General features: G+C 26.6%; 1 protein-coding gene across 3 annotated transcripts in view; it reads left to right on the top strand.

Moving 5' to 3' along the window:
- The window catches only part of LOC101239676 (protein unc-80 homolog), a 110469-nt gene that overhangs the window by 30920 nt on the left and 55549 nt on the right, over positions 1–24000 (top strand). For all 3 annotated transcript variants that reach the window (XM_065807642.1, XM_065807641.1, XM_065807640.1), the window contains exons 8-17: positions 7–289; positions 9974–10626; positions 10749–10887; positions 10966–11074; positions 19478–19550; positions 19793–20072; positions 22572–22685; positions 22818–22918; positions 23069–23155; positions 23954–24000. The exon at positions 23954–24000 is cut by the window's right edge and continues 37 nt beyond it. In XM_065807642.1, the coding sequence (XP_065663714.1) occupies positions 7–289; positions 9974–10626; positions 10749–10887; positions 10966–11074; positions 19478–19550; positions 19793–20072; positions 22572–22685; positions 22818–22918; positions 23069–23155; positions 23954–24000 (1886 nt within the window). The remainder of the gene's footprint in view (positions 1–6; positions 290–9973; positions 10627–10748; positions 10888–10965; positions 11075–19477; positions 19551–19792; positions 20073–22571; positions 22686–22817; positions 22919–23068; positions 23156–23953) is intronic.

Here is a 24000-nt window from a genome sequence, read left to right as displayed (position 1 = left end):
ATTCAGGAGGCACCTGTTGTTTCAAGAGCCTGTTATCTACTTGAGATCGCGTATTTTGTTCACTGCTGCAACCATGAAATATGGCCTTTATCTGTGACTAAACTTATAAAAGGTTTTCCTTATGGTAGTACGGCTGAAATGCTAAAATATCAAGCTGGTATAATTTTTCACAAATGGGGTGTTGCTATTGGTAAAAAACTTGAGGAACTACTAGCACAAGACCAGAATGATGAATGTATGCTTTCTGGTAGCATAAAAAGTAAGGATAATGTGGAACTTATGTACCAAGGTATATAATTTAGTTTTGAAATTTTTAAAAATTTGTTAATGTGAACATTAATATATTCATGTAATCATTACTGTTGTTGTGGCCACATAGAAATTTATTGAAACATGCAATTTTGCAAATCGTGCCTAAAAATTCAATAAATAACTAATAGAGTTATAAGTTATATATAATCAGCATAAAAATCAGTGTTTGTCAGCGTAAAAATCAGTCTATGGAACAAAAGGTTAGATTGTTGCATTATTTTTTCTGGTTGTTTTGACTATCTTTTGAAAGTAAAAAATTATAGTTTGCTTACATATCTTTTATGTATGACTTTTTTTGTATTTGCACCACATGTAATCTTATGCCATGGATTAAATTTAGCACAAAATGCCACTGATGACATCAAAATAAATAAATTTTGTTTTTTTATTATTTTACTTCTTTTTTAATTTTATTTGAAAAAGTGTCAACATTAAAATCAGAATTTCAAAATATTTCAATATATCTGTAAAAGATTATCTAAGCTAAATTATACTATGTAACACAATTTTTATTACTGGTTTCTAAGTGTTCTATTTCAGTTGCTTATATCTAGAGTATGTGAAAAAATTACTTCATTAAGCACAAACTTTGCTTACACGACAACAGCACAAAGCAAACTTGTTTTTTTTTGTGAAAAATAAAACCATTTTTTTTCCATTTTGTCATTATGATCAGGTAAAAACAAAAGTTGCAAAAAGTATAGACAGACACTGTCGGAAACCACTTAACAAGGTTCCGAAATGATTAAATTTTTTTAGATTTACGATTGTACAATGAATCACTCTCTCGAAGTAGCCCCCAAATGAAGTTCCCCATCATGTTTTTGTTATACTGTCCTTGGTAAGGGCATTCAAAGTCCAATATATTTTGATGAAAGCACTTACCTTGCTCCTCAGAGTAGGTGCCCATGTTCTCCTTGAATTTGCTGAGATTCAAATCAAGGATATGGACTTTCAGAGACATTCTGTACCTCATTTTGGTGTAGTTCTTAATGAGAGTATGCACCAACTCCACATAGTTTTCAGCTTTGTGATTACCTAGGAAGCTTGATGTGCAACAGTGGCATAAGCACTTTATGAGGTTCTATCAAAGGCTCAAACTTCACATTGCTCTTCCCAACAGAAAACTTGGTCCATTGTAGCCAGTCCTTTGTGTGATAATGCGCCTTAGTATCATGGCTGTCCCAAATACAAAGAAAACAAGGAAATTTCATGAAGCCTCCTTGAAGACCCAGGGGCGTGGTGGCTCTAAAAAGCCCATGCAGGATTTTTATTAAAAGGCCAATATATGCGGGATTTTACCATATATACTTTATGTAAAGGCCCATACGAAAAACAAATATATTTATTTGTTTTTCGTAACTGACCTTATTCTAATAAATCATTAATACAAACCAACAAGTTGAGATAATACTATTTGTAATTAATAATATTGTTTGTAATACTTCAAAATAAAAAATGGTAAAAACACGATGCAGCGATTACGTTTTTGTTTTGATTATCTCAAAACAAAACTTTACCGCAAGCAAATACGATTAGTATTTTATTGTTTGAAGAACATAGCCTAACGCAAAATTAAAAATCAAAGATTTGAATTTTTTTATTACTATATAATGATATATATATTATTGTACAACACTATAAATTTTTTTAAATTATATATAATTATTTTTCTAAAATAAATATTGAAAATCTTGAAAATTAAGAAATTCTTTTTATTTTATGAGAAAATTCTTTTTAGTTTATGCTTTTGTTTCATTCGGTGTTTTAACTTTTATTAACATTTTAGGATAAACTCGCAACAGCTAAAATGCCGCTCTAAAAATGGTGCCGTTATTGACATAATTTAAACATAAAAGTTTTTATAATGTAGTTTCATTTAGCAGTTCATCATCCTTTTTTAAATCTGTTTGAGGACAGGATATTACGGAGTGATTTCTTTATTTACATACAATAATATAAACTGTATAAAATTAAAAAACTTTATTTATTATTAAAGAAGTTTATATCTGTTTCGAAAGGTTACAAAAATGCAAAACATGAGTTCGATCCTTATTTATATAAAACCTAATTTAAAATTTAACACAAAAATATTTTTCTTAAATGAATTAAAACGCAATACAATTACTATATAGTAATTGTATTGCGATTTAATTCATTTAAGAAAAATGTTTTGGTGTTAACTTTAAAGTTACTTTAAGTCCAACAATAATAATAGCTATTATTAATGTTGGGTCTGCGGACTTTCTTAAATTTTTGTCAACATTACAATCGTTAAAAACCGTTTATGGGTTCATTATTTTTATCATGAAAAAAATATCATAATACGTTTTAAAACATCTGCTTTGTTTTCAGAGCAATATTATTATTATGCAAAATACTAATATAATTGCGCTCAAAGTTGAAATCAAGTTTAAAATCAAGTGATTAATAAAATTTTAATTTGTGCTGACAGAAATATTTAAATGATTGTGAAATTTCTTTAAAATGTAGAAAAAATTAAAATTTGCCATAAGGCCTATATTTAGATGAAAAATTGAAAAGCCCATGCGGGAATCCCGCTTAGCCTCTGGGGCCACCACGCCTCTGTGAAGACCCATAAAGAATGATACCATATTGAAGTCAAGTTTAATGCACTAAGCAACATTTTGATACTAATGTAGTCCTCTTTGAGATGCACAGAGTGGGCCATCAGAAGAGACGAGTAGTTGTTTCTATAGTGAAGCAACACGGCTTAAAGGCTCTGGGATTAACTGTCTATTATTGGCCCCATTCAATAGAATTACATGCAATACATATAGCCTGGAATAGACCGGTAACATTGTTGCAGAAGCACAGACCATCACGCTGACTGCAGAAGTTGAAGAATTTTAATGCCACTTCCTCTGATCCATGACTTGTATGCTATCATTAGTCAAGTTCCACTGAGCCTGAATATTAGAAGTTCTGCATTTGATTTTGTAAGCCTGAGGTCCCTAATTAAATTGTTCATGTCTTTCTGGTTAGGGAAGTACGGTTTTCTATCCCCAACTTCATCTGCAGAATCGTAGTCCATATCTCCAGTATCTGTCTCGCTATCTTGTTTGCTGCTGTCTCCAGAAGATGACGGATGTCGCCTAGGAGAAGTCAAAACAGGTAGATTGGCGGAAAATGGTACTGGGGCGATGGAAGAAGGTATGTCCCGATAAACAATCTGAGACGCATTTTTGCTGGTGTGGCGATTTTTTGGGTTTACCATGCAGAAGTAGCAGTTGCTTGAGTGGTTCTTCAGCTCTTGCCGAATTTGCAGGATAGCAAACTTCATGGTTCGCTTCTCTCCTCTGTACTAACTTGCAACATAGCACATAATAATACATAAGAATTATAATAATTTGAGGACTGGAAATTTCATAAAATGGAACGATTTCAAGATGGAACGTATATGCCTACAGCACACGACATATGACAGAACTTTGTATATTACAACTCCTTGAAATGAACTAGATCTAAAGCATTGAAATTTTATGAAAATAAATTAAAACACATCTATGTGAGAAGCAGCTGTTCAGTTTACTTTCAATTGTTATCTTGCAATATTTGCATGTGAAAAGTGGTGCCCCAGATTTGTCTTGGTCTCGGACTAGCATGCCAAAGTATACCTTGTAGGCCTCGCACATTATACAACTTCCTTCCCCGCAATACTTTTTCACTCTTGTCTTTATGAGTTGTCTGCACATGTAACAGAATGAATCAGCTGGATGCAAACAACCTCTTGATGCCATATCAAATAAATAACTTCTCTTTGACTATGAATCATTATCCTTTCAGTCTGTAATAACATGAATTAGAATCTTGGTTTGATACACCTGTGCTTTTATACCTGTACAGCTACTTTTGGAATGTTCAAAAATGTTCTAGAAAGTTCTGAGAGTTTCTTGAAAGTTCTGAAAGTTTCTTGATTGTAGAAGTATCTGGACAACTCTAGCAGTTTAGCAATATTATAGGAGGAAGCTCGGCATTAAAAGCAAATTGAGAATTTTCTCGAAAACATGCGTTTTTCCAAATTTTATTGTCCCGGTCATAGAAGCAAAGTTTTTCCTGGAATAACAGCGGTTTCCTATCTGTTCTAGACCTAGCAGGTTAGGAAAACACACTTTCAATCCAGGAGCAGAACAAAAGTAAAAGTTTGTTACATAGTGTTATTTATGTGCTGACAGTCATCTGTAAAAGACAATATTATTTATGTGCTGACAATTTTTTTCCTCCATTACATTAATTGCAGAATCACATTAAATTTTATCTTATTTTAAAAAAACTGCAAAAATTGTAACTTTAAATTTCTTTTAAATTTCTTTATTAGTTATAATTAGTTAAAGTATAAATTGTTTTTTAAATTATAAATATATTGTTTTTTGAAGTTTTGAAAATAACTATAACACAAACAACTTTAACACACACACACGGATATATCTATATATATATATATATATATATATATATATATATATATATATATATATATATATATATATATATATATATATATATATATATATATATATATATATATATATATATATATATATATATATATATGTATATGCATGTATTTATGTATACGCATGTATATATGTGTATATATATAAGTATATATATATATATATATATATATATATATATATATATATATATATATATATATATATATATATATGTGTATATATATGTGTATATATATATATGTATATGTGTAATATACATATATATGTGTATATATATGTGTATATATATATATGTGTAATACATATATATGTATATATATATATATATATATATATATATATATATATATATATATGTGTATATATATGTGTATATATATATATGTATATGTGTAATATACATATATATGTGTATATATATATGTGTATATATATATATGTGTAATACATATATATGTATATATATATATATATATATATATATATATATATATATATATATATATATATATATATATATATACAGATATAGAGATCGCGAGAGAGAGCGAGAGAGAGAGAGAGAGCCACAGACAGAGAGCGAGAGAGAGAGAGAGAGAGAGAGAGAGAGAGAGAGAGAGAGAGAGAGAGAGAGAGAAAGAGAGATGTGACACATTTTTTTGGTTCTCAATTTTATCCTCATTGGTTTTAGTATTACATATTGACACAATAAACATTTTTTATTTACATTTATTATATTTAATTACATTTAATATTACATTAGTTCATTTTGAGAAAGCAAAGCCAAAAAGAACAGAAATTCATAAAATTGAAGAACCACTTGAAAAGCTAATTCCAAATGTGCTAGTTGTTTTAGGAAGGTTCACTTACTTGGTCTTATGGGTGTTCAAGTAATGTAAAAATATTACTTCAGTAGTTTAAAGTAATTTTTTTTAAATTACTAAAAAAAACAAATAAAAATAAATGATTCACTTTAGGTTTTCCAGGTATATAAAATACCTGGGGCTTCTAGTGTTAAAATATAAACTAAAAAGTTATTACACTTTAATTTTAGGGTACAAAATTAAAAATCAGACAACTTTAATACAAATTTTTTATAAAATATCAATTTTCTGTTGATTTAATTCAAAAAAAAAAATTACTTGATTTTACTTAAGTAATAAAAATTTACTTAAGTACTTGATTAGTTTAACAAATACTTAAGTACTTAAGTTATTTGAAACAGCCCTACTTGGCCTCTATAGAGAAATCTGTTTTTGGAAGATACAAAGTTATCACTTGTAAATTTATTTCATTATGGGCCAAACTGAATTTTCCAGTAATAACAGAAAAATCGGTTTCAAGAAAAGTCGAAAATTCGGTGAATAAATACCACAGAGGTCAGAAGGCACAGATAATCAGTATCAACTGTTATAATGAAATACTATTTGATTTTACAAGTAAACATGGTGTATGTCTGAGTATTGAAGAAAAGAAGTTTTACAAAGTGCAAGTTGAAAGTAATATAAAATTAGGATATGTTACTTCAAAAATTGTTCCAACTCATCCATCTAAATGTATCAAAAATAAAGTTACTGTTGTCAGCAAAACCATGCATCAAATAGAAATCACTGACTCAGAATCTAGTAACAGTGAAAGAAAGACTTGACGGTGAAAAGCTTCAATTGCTTCAGCTGTTTCTTTAGTAACGAATCTAAAGCTAAGTACACACCAGAGCAAAAAAGTCATCAATTCATCAATTGTCAGAAGAAGGTATCAATATTGCAACTCCAACACAGGCAGGTATTTACAAAACAGTTATGAAAGAAGCTGATGAAGTCAAAGAAGAATTTAAAAAAATAAAAAAAATCTTTATGGGCTTTTCATTTTGATGGCAAGAAGATTAAACAGGAAGAAATTCAAGTTGTAGTTTTAAAAAACAATGATCAGGAAATCAAGTTGTCAGCCGTACTTTTAGAGGATGGCAAAGCCAAAAAAATTGTTTCAGCATTGATTAATTTGTTAAATGAATTTGATATATGGGAAGTAATAAAAGTGATTATTTATGACACAACAAACACAAATATTGGAGCAAAAGGTGGTGTTGTAGCATATTTAAAAAAAGAGTTTTTGGCTAGGAATTCGGAAGTTCTACAATGTATTGGTTGCAGCATCATTTGTTAGATTTGTTATCGAAGCATGTCATGGATGAAATATTTGGAGACAAAACATTGTTACCAAATATAAATTTTTTGTTGTTGTTGATGAACTGATAAAAATTATGATTTCTTGGTTAAAAATTTCAAGCAGTCAACGCCAATCATCAGCATACCAGCAGGGGATGGTGAGATGGCATGAAGTTTTTGCGTGAGCTAGGGCATCATTACAGATATTATGCGGAAAAAAAGATTTTGCCAAAATCAGTTATAAGGATCTTCCAAATATTAGGAATGCTTGATGGAATTCAAGAGGAATTTATTTTATCACTAGAACATTGGCAGCAACTGCAACCAGCATGCAATTTTATTTTATTACTGGTGAGTGGGTGAATATCTGTTACAAAAGTGAGATCAGATTCAAGATCGGCTGCCTGTTTTAAGCAATGGAAAAGAGAAGACTTTTTGTTAAAACAGGAGTATAAAGTTGAGTCATCAGCAAAGAGAGCTACTTTAGATGTTAGGTTATCAGGAAGATCATCAATGTAGATAAGAAACAAAATAGGACCAAGGATTGAACCTTGAAGTTACTGGAAATGAAGAAGAGTGTCGGCCTTCAAGGATGACTTTAATAAAGCGGTTAGAAAGAAACGGCTTTATAATCTCAAAAACTTTCTCAAATACACCATATGAAACAAGCTTATGGAGAAGACCAGCATGCCAAACTTTGTCAAAAGCTTTATATATATTAGGGTGTGTCATAAAACAACATTTTTTGAAAATGTCTGATGATACCCCTTAAATGTGTTCTATTTAATAAATTAATACTAAATTTAAAAAAAAATTTAAATTTAAATTTTTTTTAGGGGTTGCTCAAAACCCTTAAACATCAAACGGGTTCCTAATATTTTGAAAAGAAAAGAAGTATATATATACAGTATACAGTATATCTGTACGTTTGATTATCTTTTTTTATTTTAACTGTTTTGTTTAGAAATTAAAACTTTCTTTTTTTTATTTTTATTTTAATTGTTTTGTTTACAATTTAAATAAAATATAAGTATTTAGAATTAAAAGAAAACGTTTGTTACACTGTTTTTGTTTTGGTTATTTTATTAAGAATTAAAATAAAACATTGCTTTTTTCAGTTTTTTTTTTTTTTTTTTTGCATTTAAGTTAAACTTAATAAAAATTTTTATTGTTTGTTTTTATTTTAGTTGTTTTTTTTAGAACTTAGATAAAACATTCGTTTTCCTGCTGTGTTTTTAAATTAATTTGTTCAGAATTTAAATTAGATGTTTTATTTTGCTGTTTTTATTTTAATTCTTTGAAGTTTAAATAAAACATTATTTTTTCCATTTTTATCTTATCTAATTTATTTAATAAAACTTTTGCTGTTTGTTTGTTGTTTTTTTTGTTTGTTTTAAATTATTTAGAATAAAATGTTCATTTTTTCTTTTTTCTTTTAATTGATTTATTTACAGTTTAAATAAAACTTTTGTTTTGCCACAAAAAATTGCCAAACTCAGACACTGTCAGATTGGCAGTTAGGTCAGTATTGCCGAATGCTGACCCAAAATCCGAAGGTTGATATAATATATATATATATATAATATATATATATATATATATATATATATATATATATATATATATATATATATATATATATATATATATATATATATATATATATATATATATATATATATATATGTATATATATATATATATATATATGTATATATATATATATATATATATATATATATATATATATATATATATATATATATATATATATATATATATATTTCCATAAACAAGACAAATTTTCTAATTTTTAAAACCATTTTTTTAATAAAAAACAATATATGTTTCGACTAACACTAGTCATCTTCAGTTAAAATTAAATATTTAAAATTTGTTAAAATACCTATAATGGTGTTTAAAAAAAATAATACAAAATATAATTATTCTTGTACAAACAAATAATGATATAATTACAAAAATACAATAAAATCAGTTAAAAAGTTTATCATATCATACAAAAGAAATAGGAACTAACAAAAGAATAGGTTAAAAAGATAGACAATATGTATAAAAAATAGCAGCTAAACAGAAAGTGTCATTTGTACATGGTTAACCTGTTTATTCATACCAGGTTTTTACCATTTTATAAACATACTTTCTTTAAGTTTTAGCTGAAATTTGTTAGATGCCAAATCTAATACAGAAAAATACTTATCATTTATTTGCATGAAAGAATTTTCCTTAGCATGGAGATGAATATAGATGTGAGACATTTTGTCCCCCTTGTAATATTCAGATATCTGGGTCTTGAGATGGTGAAGAGTTTCGCCTATATAACAGGAGAGACATCCTGTACATACGAATTTATACACCTCAATTGATTTGAACTCTAGAGGAATAGGATCTTTAGAAGAAAAGAATTTAGGAATTTTCAGTTAGGTAAATACTAATTTAATATTTGCTGAACCACAATATATATATACAGATTAAGATCATTATTAAATTTACTTTTTGGAATGCCAAATTTAATAGATACTTTTTTGAAAAAAAAAATAAAAAAAAAAATATATATATATATATATATATATACACACATACATATACACACACACACACACACACACACACATATATATATATATATATATATATATATATATATATATATATATATATATACATACACATATATATATATACATATATATATATATATATATATATATATATATATATATATATATATATATATATTTTTTTTTTTTTTGAAAAAGTGTCTGTATTAAATTTGGCATTCCAAAAAGTAAATTTGATAATGATCTTAATCTGTTGTAACAGATGAGTCAACTAATGGAAATTACCTAAATTAATTGTAGATAGTTAAGGCTATGTCTATTCTTTGATTGACGAATAGGCCGATTTTATCATGACCTATAATGTATAGAATCATTTGCTCTCATATCACTATCCCTTTTGGGTAATTTTCTTATTATTTAATCTGTTTATTTTTAGGTCAAATTTCATTTGTTTCATCAAACTGTCCTTCATCTTTGCGTTTTGTGTCGTGCCTATTGTTGCACGAGATTACATCTTACTTACGTGAAACATTTGTCACCATTCCACCTAATTATGACTCACATGCACAATCAGCACAATGCAATGCAGAAGACGGTTTATTGGGTTGTGGGTTGTTGAAAAAGAACTCTACTGCTTTGAATTTAAGAAAGGGAATTCAACGACACAAAAGTTCTGCAACCCATCTTTTGTCTTTAAATGAAATGGTAGTTGATAAGATACCACTTAGTCCTTCATCAAACAAGAACACACGTTCTAGTTTTAGTCATTTACTTGGAGGAAGTCCTAAAAACGTTCGATCCTTTTCACGAAGGACATCATCACCATCTTTTGAAAGGCAATCATTTCATCGTTTTGCAACTGTAGTTGGTTCAGAGGATATCCATTACTCTTGGTTAAACACAATTCTAAAGATGAATAAAAGTGTTCATTCCTTATGTAAACATGGAGTTGAAGGTTGTCATCATGATTGTCCTGTGCTTAATGCTAAACTGTCAGTTCAACTAGAAGATGCTTTTCGATGTGTATATGATGGTTTTCAGCATTCTAGAAATGCAAAAAATTCATGGACAAACTATTTCAAAGAAAAAGTAATTAGTTATTTTTGATAATATTCTGTAACATTTTTAAATAGTATAATAACAAAAGTTCTAGATAGTACTTCAACTTCAAGTAGGTATAGTTTTTTATTTATTGAAGTTTTTCTTGTAAGGCTCAATCACTAGCAGCAGCTCCATTCCAAATGCTATGTAAAGGTATTTTAGTGATGGATAATCAACAACTTCAAGAAACAATTACAGTGGCATGGGATAGATTACTCTATCCTGACCAGCACATAAAATCAGCAGCAGGCATGCATTTTTTTAACTTTCTTTCAATTTTTCAATTAATATTTTATGAATGAGTATTTTTTATTCTTTTTATTTTAGCCAGTTTGTTTTTGGTTTGCGCAAATCGTTTGGGTAGTTATGTAAGCAACTTTTTATTGGAGCAGTTTTCAATAAGCAAAGTTGACCACAGAATAAAAGCTATACTTAGGTAAATTAAAAAAAAGTTGTTTATTGTAATTTATGTACTTATTTCTTTGTAATAATGCTGAACTTAATAGTGCTGTTAGTGCCCACTTGAGTGTATTTAACACATAACTCTTTGTGGCCATTAAAGGCCAAGGTAATGGCGAGAAAGAGTCTCTCAGCACTTTTTTATAAGAGGTATAAGAAATTTATATACAGATATGTAAATATACATAATAATAATATGTCATTTAAAATTATGCAAATAACATTTTGAAAATTTGATGAAAAAATTGGTTTTTAATTAAGTTAAAAATAAATAACTTTGACATGTTTATCTTTACTAAAGTTTTTATATTCGCAAAGCACTTTTATAAAAGAACTAATTATTTTAATTAAAATATCAATAAAAGTTGTGTAAGTTTTTATTTATATTATCTAGTTATATAAGATTTATTTTTAATAAATGTAAATTAAAAAAAAAATATATTACTTTAAATTTTATAAGCAATGACTTTAAACAACAATTGTCTCTTTAATAAACTTTATATAAGAAGCATTAAATTTAATACTCGAAAAGTAAAAAAAATTTTGTTGAGAAGAAAAAAAAGACAAATTTTTTGAAAGGCATTAAAATTAAACAATCTTTAGATGTAAGTTGTTACTTTATTTAAAAGTGTTTCCCATTATATTGTATTATAAAAACATTAGTAAAGATAAACGATATAAAGTTATTTTAGTTTAATTAAGTTAATTAAAAATAACTTAATTAAACTAAAATTTGATTTTAGTTTTAATTAAGTTTTTTTTTTTTGTTTTTTTGTTTGTTTTTTATTTACAAGATTTATTTGCTTCTTTTAGGATAAGTTTTTTTTTTAAGTTTCTTTATAGTTAAGATAATTTGTTGAGTGCATTTTTAAAATCTAAACAATTTTTCAAAACATCTTAACAGCAGTTGTCAAGTTTTCAAATTCAAGTATTATTTGTGTGGTCATATTATGGCGTGAAATCGCACGCCAAGAAGGCATGCGATTAAGGTTGATCAAGACTGACATAAGTGTTATGTTACTTATGTATGTAAGTGTAAGTGAAATTAGCATCAGTTGAGTTTGCTAGTAGCATATAGAACGGTCGTGTATAATATATGTATTTTTTTTTTAACAATTATAAGTCTTATATGCTTAACGGTTTGTATTTAAAATAGCAACAAGATTGAAAAAACTAATAATTTTTTTTTGCATAGGGGTGGATTTGAACCAACAAGGATGTTAGGTTGTTGAAGCTGAAATAATGCACTTTACCACTGAGTCATCCAAGATATAAGTGTGAATGAAAAACAAATTATTTTATAAATCTTTTTAACTAATTGCAATTAAGTAACACTTTTCAAGCAGGTTATTTTAAGAAACGCAACTTTATTGCATAGCGTATGTAATAAATTAAAAGAAAAAAGAAAATATATAATATAATAATAAACAAATATATTATATGCGAATGTAAAAAACTCACTTATATAACGTTATATAAGCGTTAAATAAATGTCAGTAAGTGTAAATGTCGGTAGATAAGTTGAGTTTGCGGGTGGTATTTGTGGGATGGAGCAATTGTGTATAAAATATATATATATATATATATATATTATATTAATATATATATTAAAAAAAAAGAGAAACAACAAATAAAAAAGTTATATTTTAAAATCAAATAATTTTTTTTATTATTCTGTAATAAAATTATGTTTAATTTATCTAGAAAATAAAAAATTTAAAGTAAAAAAGTTATAAACTTAATATCTGATTGACATTTTTATAGTTTTCTAAAAATAAATTTTTCAAATAAAATTGTGAAAAATAAAAAAAAACTTCTAAATAAAGAAAAGAAATAAAATTAAGAAAATCACATTTATTAGATTAAGTTGCTTTTTTAATAGAGGTGATAAGTATCCATTATATAAAGAGCCCATTTGCAAAACGCACTAAGTCACAAAAATAAAAATTTTGAGCTAATTTCTTTTTCGCATTCTAAAAACTGAAATCTATCGTCTATTTAAGGTCATATAAGGCCTATATATATATATATATATATATATATATATATATATATATATATATATATATATATATATATATATATATATATATATATATATATATATATATATATATATATATATATATATATATATATATATATATGTATATATATATATGTATATATATATATATATATATATATATATATATATATATATATATATATATATATATATATATATACATCAAGCCTTCTCATATATATATATATTTTACACATATATTACATTTACTTTTTACAATAAATATATACATTATATATGCATATATAAATATCTTACGCATATATATATATATAAATATATATATATATTTTATAGCTGTTGTCAAAGAGTAAATGGTCAAAAGAAAGTATTATATGCGTGGTCATATAAGGAGTGCAACTGCACGCCTCTTAGGTAAAGACTTGAGATATATATATATATATATATATATATATATATATATATATATATATATATATATATATATATATATATATATATATATATATATATATATATATATATATATATATATATATATATAAGTCTCACCTAATCTCAAGTCTTTACCTAAGAGGCGTGCAGTTGCACTCCTTATATGACCACGCATATAATACTTTCTTTTGACCACTTACTCTTTGACAACAGCTATTTGCAAGTTTTGACAATTAGCGTTTTTAAAAAATGCGCTAAAAAAAACAAAGCAAACATAAATTCGTTTTTAATTTAACTGACTCCATAATTACAATTAAACTGCTACAAAATTTCCTGAGTACTTTATTGCAATGTAATAAAAAGCAATCATTGAAAAAAACATTTAGATTAGAGTTTTTAGGCAAAATGGGTACAGAAGCTATTAAAAAATCATTACAAATGGAAATTTATCATGGAATTATAAAAAAGTTATTTAAATTACTAAACAAAATTTTTACAATAATCATGAAATAATCACATCTGTCAACCATTTTTTAACTATCCCAGGAAGCGACATGTCGTGTTTTTTTTAATGAACATTGACTTACGTATCTTTATTTATTGGCGAACGTCTAATTTAAGAGATTTATGTCAAATAAATAAATAAATAAAAAAATAGTTTTATAAATTTTTATTTTCAGGAGTTTTATTTTCAAATAATTTTTATTCTAGTAAATGAGTTATTAAATATATCAAAGATGCTTGGTAAATTTATTAAATTTTTATTTTTTAAAAACTTTTTTTGATGCATTTGCAAAGTGCGTGCAAATTAACGATAAATGCACAATCAAAAATCTTTTAAAAGTGTTTTTAATATGCAAACAGCGTTACTTTACTTTAAGGAAAATAAGAAAGTTTAAAAAAAAAACAAAAAACATGCATGCAAAATTTTATTTATAATGTATATTTGGAAAAAAAATTGCAGAAGTAATGCATTTGTTTTGAAAAATCTTAATCAAACATTGTTGTTTGCATAAGCAAAATTAAAGAAACGCAATGTTCAATTTTCTGCCTGTTTTTTAACAAACGTGTGTATGCTTGTCAATTGGCACACCCAGTATCCTATTAACTTTTAAATAAAATTTAAAGTTTGCACTACAAAATTTTATAAAATTTCAAGGCACTTTTAAACAGCTTAATTTACTTACACTTTTAAACATCGTGCTGTATTAAATATATTCATTTCTAAAAAAATAAACAAAAACCCTCATGGCCTATCCCCTCACTATGTATCTCCTCTTGTACTGGCTTATTTATTCATGGTAGGGAATGATAGGTTGATAGAGCTGTGGTATATTTTTTTTTTGATTTTCGCTTACAGTTAAGTTTACATTAAATGATGAATGTTTTAATTTTTTTTTGGTTTTTCTACTATTTATTTTGTTATTTAAAATTTTTAATTTTTTAGTTTAATTTTTGTATTATTTTTTTTTAGACTTTATTCTCTTTTATGTTTATGGATTATTTATTTTAATTTGAGTTTGCTTTGTTTTTTTAGTGTCTTTTTTAAAAGCCCTTATTATAGAAACCTGCAAAGATCCATGGCCAAGTTGTCATAGTGTTATATGCGTGGTTATATAAGGTGTGCCACCGCACACCTCTTACGATGGCTTGATATATATATATATATATATATACATATATATATACATATATATATATATATATATATATATATATATATATATATATATATATATATATATATATATATATATATATATATATATATATATATATATATATATATATATATATATATATATATATATATATATATATATATATATATATATATATATATATATATATATATATATACAGTGGCGGCAGAAAGTCATGCACTCAGCAACTTTTGAACAAAAAACAAAATTTTGATTTTAGAATAGGTTTTAAAAATAAAAACAACCAGATTTCAAGTTCTTTAATGTCAAGGTTGTTTACTTTGTGTAAGAACTTTAAATTTTTTTGTATTTTTTAATTTTTAGTAACTTGGTGGTAATTTGGATGTTAATTTATGCGATCAGCTGATGTCCCTGTAAATTTTGTTTACAATTGATATATACTTTATTTATTTATATTTTGGGCTTGTAACTTACCAGTCCATGTTATTTTGTATTTGTTTTTCGGTTTTTAGTGGATATTAATTGTAATTTTTACATTGGTTGCATTATTTATTGTTTTATTTAAAAAAATGGAGGTTAATATGATGGGCCTAATTGTGCAATTAAGACTTGGCATTGGGGTCACAAATTTTACTTGCTTAGCATTTATTTGGTATTATTTTTCATTCTAAATATTGTTTAATGATGTATTTCATATTACTTGGTATTATAAAACAATTTTTTTATTTTAGATTTATTTTTATAAAATTATTATCATGACTGGAGCAAAGAAGCTGACTGCGGAGGAGCGGCTGGAGGTGGTTGTGCAGGTCAGGAATGGGTCGACTTTTGATGCAGTGGCTCAGAAAATGGGAATAAGCAAGTCAACAGTAACTAGGCTGATAAGAGGTAACTACAACAGTAACTAGGCTGAAAATAAAGGGAGACAGGATTGGTAGCTGATAGATCCCGCAGTGGTCATCCGAAGAAGAGGTCGACTAGAGATGATCGTCTTCTTGTCTGAATGAGCTTAGCGGATAGGCGGTTAACTGTCCCTGATATAGCTGCCAGGCTATATAGACTTTATAGAATCAGGCTGGCTGTTAGGACTGTTAGAGCCAGACTGCAGAAAGCTGGTTTAAACACTTGTGTGGCTGCGAAGAAGCCACTGTTAACTTGTGATCACCGCCGGAGGTGGAGAGCATTTGCACTGATACATCGTGGCTGGACCATCGATCAATGAAAACAGGTTCTCTGGAGTGATGAGAGCAGTTTTCAAGTGTTTAGTGGTAGGAAGAGAGTTTTAGTGAGGAGAAGATTGGATGAAAGATACCACAGCAGTTACATTAATGCTATGTGAAGCATGGAGGAGGGTCTATCATGGTTTGGGGTCTCATGTCATGGTCCGGGATAGGTCAATTATACCACTGGGTAGGTGCATTGAACCAGGACCAGTAAATTGGAGTCCTAAGAGATCACATGCTCCCTTCAGCTGGTGCTTTATTTGGCAGACAAGGTGAGTTTGTCTTTCAGCAGGATAACGCACCCTGTCACAAAGCTAAGCGGGTATGTGATTTCTTAACCTCCAAGCGTGTACGAGTCTTGGAGTGGCCTCCTCAGAGCCCTGACCTCGATCCCATTGAACATCTGTGGGAGATCATCTTCCGAAAGCTGCAGGTATCCAAACCCACTGGTTTGGAAGATTTGTGGAGGTGTTTGAATGAAGCGTGGGAAAGCATCACCCCAGAAACCTTACATTAATTGGTCGAGTCCATGCCACAGCATATCATGTCCTCAAAGCCAAAGGCGGTCATACAAAATATTAAACATCATTATTTTTAAGACATTTATATTTCATGTTGCTAACATTTGGGACAGTTATTAGTGTTTTTTAAATAAAATTTATATGTGTAAATAGTTAAAAAGTGTTATTTTTCAGTTGGGTGCATGACTTTTTGCCGCCACTGTATATATATATATATATATATATATATATATATATATATATATATATATATATATATATATATATATATATATATATATATATATATATATATATATATATATACACACACACACTGCCATTCATAATTATTTGAATGAATAAACTTAATTATTAAATTTATAATTATTCGAATGAATAAACTTTTTTTTTAAATGTTTTTATTTAACTACTTTTTCATGTTTTTTTTAATTTAAAATGCATAAAAAAGTATTTTGATTAAAATACTTTGATAAAAATCATAAAAGTACTAGTGTAGGCAAAACTACATAAAAAATGAATCATAAATGACTGTAAACATCAGACCAATGTGTTGAAGTTTTGAATCTTCAAAACATATCAGTATAAGTTTAAAAATAATTTGTTATTTGACTAAGTTCAAGAACGATCAAATATTGAATATAATGTTTTAGACTCCCTAATCACCAAATATCTCTTCTATTGGATTTTAATGTGATGAATTAAAAGTAACGTCAAAAATTAATACCTATTGATGCAAAAGATGTGAAAAAATCTTATTAGTGAGTGGCTTAAAGTTGACTTTGACAAATTGGATAAGTCATTAAGTAGAATGCCAAGAACATGTATGGATGTTATTGTCACTAAGGGTGATTTATAGGCAAGTAAATTGTAAACTGATCTAATGGGACTTTATATTAATTTGTATGTAAACTTAAAAAATAGGAAGTTAACATATAAATATGGTAGATTTTGTTTTCAGTTTAACTCCCAATAGTAAGTAAAACTTTGATATCTTATATCGAAAAGTATGATTATTCAAATAGTTATTTATGACGTTGTGACAATGAATATTTGTACAAAAGTCATGGAGAAAATAATAAAACATTTGATTTTTTTGTTGAAAAAGGTCACCCACAAACCAAAACTTTGAATTTACCAAATATGCGTGTGGATAAAATTTTAAACAATTTTATGATTGTTATTTTTTAATTCTAATTTTTAATTGGAGAGTTATTATGTTGTTTTTATGCATTTAAGAGTTTTTTGTTACATCTTTATACTCTAAATTAAATTTACAAACTTAAGTAGCAATTCTGCATGTACAAAAAGCTTCAGTATATATCGAAAAAATGTTGTATAGTATTCAGCTTAATTAAAGCGTAGTATACAATTCTTATGCTTTGTTAGACAAAATAAATATCAGCTGAAGGTTCTCTTTTTTTTTACAGAATTGATTGAATTGATTACTTGTTGTGAACTCTGATTTGTTCTGGGTATTTCCAGTCTTAATGGTTCCCAATTCCAAAACTTTTTTACTGAGTTTAACGCGCATACTGCTACATAATCATTCCGATAATCGTCTGCATTGTACATTTAGTCAGTAAACCAATGGTCCACCCATCTGTAAGAGATGAATCTACAAATGTTGAGTAGTGAGTCCCTTCTTTCTGGTAAAAAAAAATAAATGCCAAAAATGCTATTATTAGGAATTCTAATTTAGTTTAGGTATTTTCTGAAACTTCAATTTAGGAAATACTCCAGATTCTTCAAAAAAGCGGAATGCCTGTGATAAATGAAATAGAAATTTCATATCATCTTGCCATCCTGCTGTTTCAGTAATCAATTCTTACCATTCTTGAGATTCTTCCAAAGCTGTTTGTAGTTTTTTACAAGTTCCAGGATAAATGGATTTTTGATATTGAGTGACATGTTATTTCTTCCAAGTTCTTCATCCATTACTACATAAAGGACTTGGTCAAGTTCAAGTAGACTTCATTTTTCTTCTTTTGGATGGATGGATAGTTTTTGAAGTAGCAGCCTTCCCAAATGTATACTAAAGATGATACAATCTTTTGTTAATTCACTAAATTTTTGTAACTTTTGTTAATCTTTTATTAAAAATAGAAAAGTCTGCAGGCAGGTTCCCATTGTAGATATTATGATGTTTTTTAGTATTATAATTTACTTGACCAAAAATAATTAAGATTTTGTTGATGTAAAGGTTATTGTTTTTTATAGTTAGCAACTATTTCTAGACACAATGCTTGTGATAACAACAATTGTGGCAATGACTTGTTAGTTAAAGTTTGAAAAGTTTCTTTGAGAATTTAAAATACTGCAAAGTATTAGTTTTTTTTTGTTTAATCTCTTTGAAATTTAAGTTTAAATGAGGTTTGGCTGATGTAAAAATATATGAATATTGAATATCGAAGCCTATAAAAAGCCAGGAAATAAGTAGGTTTAAATTTAATAAATAATTCAATAACACCTTAATTCCAAAATTAAAATTATTTTATTGCCTTATAGCTTTGGGGTGCTGTGGAGCAACCAACATCAAGTTTATGATCATTTAGAAGATTTAGCCAAATTTTCACAAAAAGTAAGTCAATATGAAAATTGTATACATACATACGTACATAAATACATATATACATAAATAAATACATACATACATACATACATACATACATACATACATACATACATACATACATACATACATAAATACATACATACAAATATGTTAAAAGTTTAGTGTAACTAGCTTTTCTTTTTTATATTTTTTTACATAATTTACATTTGAGCCTTTATCAAATAAAGATAAATCTAAATAAATTTCAGATACCTTTGTTGAAAGTTGAGTTTACTTTACCAAGTCGTCGTATTGGTGAAGTACCAGATATTGTACCAGATGCTCCATGGGTGCCAGCAACTTCTAACAATTTTTATTGTGACATTTCTGATGATGAAGATTACTTTATGGAGAATAATAAACAAAGTGAAGCTGCACAAAATAAGAGAGCTGCAAAACTAAAAGGGTTGCGTGAAAAGTTTCTGATGAGTACAGTTCCATTTTCATTTCAATCGTCACTAGATTATGAGATTTTTCAAGATGAAGATGGTGAGTTTTTTTTTCTTTTACTAAATTAAACAAGTAAATGTTATGACTTAAAAAAATTTGTTGACTTATAGGCCTCAGTTTTTCAATCTGTCTGGTCTTTGAATTAGTTAAATAGTTTGCACATAGTTTGCAATAAGTACATAGTTTGATTTTATATTAATTGTTATATGTGGTTAAATTTTGTTCCTTTATCTATGAATGGTAACATACTAGCTGAATTTCATTTTATAAAATTTTAAATTTTTTCAATTTATAATTTACTACTTAAGTCTTCTAGAAAAAATGAAATCCGTTATAAAATCCTATAAAGTTTATTTTGTTTGTTACTCTTATAGTTCTGATTCTATTGGTTCAAACATTATAATTATCCTTTTTTTCTAATGATGCGATTCCAGTTTTAGGCAATATTGAAAGGACCCATTCTAAATGTTGCTGACCATGCTTAAGCAAACAAGCATTAGGCTTTGTCTCATTGTCATTTCAATTCAATTCAATTTCAATACAATTCAATTCTTTCTCTTTTCCACAAATACTATTGTGGTTGTTGTTCCCATGAGCTATTTATTAATACAATTTATTTCAATCATTCTTAAAAAAAAGGAGAAAAAAGGAAAAGAAAAAAAGAACAAAAAAAGTTTAAATATAAACAAACAAATGAATTTCTTCTATGATGATGTAATTCATGCTCAAGATTTTTGTTAAAGTTTATTCTTATATTGGAGTATGCTGAAGACTTTGTAAATAACAATTGATTTGGAAGCACAATAATGTCTTCAAAAGGATTAGGATGATTTAACATTGATTCATCCAAATCCTTTTGTGCTAAACCAGTAGAATAAGCAATGTTAAACCAGTAGAATAAGCAATGTTAATGATTGTACCATGATTGTCACCATTTTTTTTATTTGCATAAGTGATATCTGTATCAATAAAGTTTATTTGATTAGAAAACACTAGGAATAATAATATTTATAAGTAATAATAGATTAATTTTCATAGTTTTATTCCAGTCTGAGGGGCCATAAACTTAAGTGTTGTTAACAAGAACAGCATATATTTATTAACAGCATATTTATTTTTTGAGAATGTATTAGTTATTTCTTCAGTATTTTTCAACATTGGTTGACCCATAAGCTTATTCAACAGTTTTGAAATTTTTAAGTTTGACAACTCTGAGTCTTGAAGAATTTAAATTGCTTTACTCAATTTTAATCAATTACTCAATTTATTGCATATAGAATAGCTGAGAAAATCATTCTTATTATCTGGACATTTAATTGTTGCTGTAAGTAATTTAAAAATAAATTGAAAATTAGATTTAAAAAAACAAAAACCAATAAAGTTAGATAAAAAAGTTCAACAATCATTGGCTTTTGTTTAGAAAGCTTTAATTCAGTTAAAAAATGTTTTTTGTGTTAAATGTGACAGTATTTTTTCCTTTTTGTGTATTTTTTATATATTATTTTTGTGTATTTTTTGTATATTATATGTAACATTTCTGTGTTTCATCTTTTTATCTTTTTAAGATCATTTTTTGTTTATTAAACGTTATATAAAAACATTTTTTTCACATTTTTGTAAAATTAAAAAAAAAAAGTTTTTATTGTTCACTTTTTTTTTGCTCATTATTTAATTTATTAATTATTGTTAGTTGATCAAGAGTTTTATGTTTATGCTTGCAACTTGCAGCCTAACTGGATTTATTATTGCTGGCTGTGACATTGCTTTGCTCATTTTTTTTTAACATATTTTTATTTAGCTTGATTAATTTTGGATTAAAAGTTTTTTGAAAGCATCTTTCACTTGTTTTTGATAAATTAGCGTCAAATGAATTGTGTAAATTAACTAAATAGTATAAATTAATTAAGTTGTATAGATTAACTAAATTGTAATTATTTTATTAAAATATTATTTAGTTAATTTATAATTAAATTAAAATAAATCATAATTATAAATTAACTAAATTGTATAACTAAGTTGTACAAATTAGTTAGATTGTATAAATTAGTTAAGTTGTATAAATTAATTAAATTATATAAATTTTGAAAAGCTTTTTTGAGGGTGATAATAAAATAAAAAATTGCAAATAAAATTAAAAAAACAAAACACTCGACTAACACCATATTTTTCTCACAATAAAAACATAATTTTATTGTGAGAAAAATATTAAATAAAAATATGATCAAAAAATAAAAATGAATTAACATGAACAATATTAATTACATGTGTCACAATCAAAAGCACACATCTTTGGTCGCAAATTGAACAACTTCAGACAAGTTAAAAGAGTCATGTCTTTTTCCATCCTGAGTTTGTTATAGGTTTTCACTCTTGTTCAAATCGAGTTGATTTTTTAACATTTAACAGTTTTGTGATAAAATTCAAATGTTTATATTTTTACAGTTGGAAATCTTTTTATTTTAATCAAAAGTGTCTTTAATTATTTTTGTAGCAGGCTTAATTATATTTATAAAGTAAAAGTTAGTTTAATTGATTTAGATAATGCACGCCATCAAATTCAACCATTCTTTCCTGAAGCAATGTGTTTATCAATGTACAGCCTTGTTAGATTACTGGATGATACTTCACTGAGTTTAACTTACAACCAATCAGGTTTTTGTTTTAAAATACATTTCAACTTTGATAAATCTGATAAATTATGTTGTATTTAGAGTTCTTGTTGGTTATGAATTAAAAATGATTCAACTTCTATATAGAATGATATCTCAATTTTTTAAATTTCAGTTAGTTCTCTAGCTCGACAAATTGTATGGAGATGTCTTGTTGACTATCCAGAAACATTTTTTCGAAAGTTTTTTGATAAAATTACGCGTCTTGACAAACAGGTTTGTTGTTGATTGTTTATATCCTTAGCACTAACAGATTCATAAAAGTTAAATTTTTTTTATCACTTGGTTATAATCTTTTACTGTTTTTATCCAAAACCAAAATAAAATACAAAACTGATTATTTGGTAATTTCATTAATTTTTTTAGGATGAAATAGTTTTGCTCCTGCGTAAATTGCTGTTTCACTTTCCCATGCTTCCTCCGAGTGCTGCTCATTTGCTGTTAAATAACTTGGTTAATATTTTTTAATTTGTTGTTATTTATAGTGAAGGGTTTGTTATATGTAGTGAGAAGCTTGCTATATATAGTCAGGGGTTTGTTCTTTGTTATATACTTTTATAAAAAGTAAAATTTTTCTAATTAAATTTTTTATTTTTCTAATTGAATCTAAAATTTTTCAAAACTATTTTCACATTTGTCTTTTTTCCATGTTAATCTGTACACCATTAAATAGTAAATTTTGCTGCTCAGTACTGTTTGGTGGATTTTTTAGAACAACATTGACTCTCTTTTTTTTATACCACTCCATTACTTATTTGAAATAGTGAACAATGTCAAATCTAGTGGAAATAAAGTTGATTTTTGGTTTTTTGATTAAAGAAAGAAGTTGCCTTCCAGGCATTAAGTTAGGTATAGATTTGGTGCATACTTTTAAGTTGTTACTAAGTTGGATTTAAATTAATTTATTTAACTAATAGTCTAAACTCTTAAAACATTTTAAATGTTTAATTATACTTTTTAGGGAAGGTGTTACATTTAATATATGAAGTTATTGAGAAAAAAAGAACAAATAAGATAATTACCACATAAATAAAGATGTTCACCACACAAATATAGATTTGTTATATAGATTTGTTCTTGATTTGAACACAAAAAGAGAGAGAGAGAGAGAGAGAGAGAGAGAGAGAGAGAGAGAGAAAGAGAAAGAGAGAGAAGAAAAGAGAGATGTGTACACATACATAATACAAAGTATTTTGACTAAGTAAAATTTTTTTGTGTATTGTACTATATATTTTTTTAAAAATATTTAAGATTGGTGTTATAATATATCATAACCGAACAAATAAGAAAATGACCCA

The sequence above is a fragment of the Hydra vulgaris genome, chromosome 10, assembly GCF_038396675.1.
Source record: "Hydra vulgaris chromosome 10, alternate assembly HydraT2T_AEP".
Taxonomy (NCBI): Eukaryota; Metazoa; Cnidaria; class Hydrozoa; order Anthoathecata; family Hydridae; genus Hydra; species Hydra vulgaris.
Note: the sequence above shows the minus strand (reverse complement) of the source record. Positions and strands in the feature narration are given on the sequence as shown.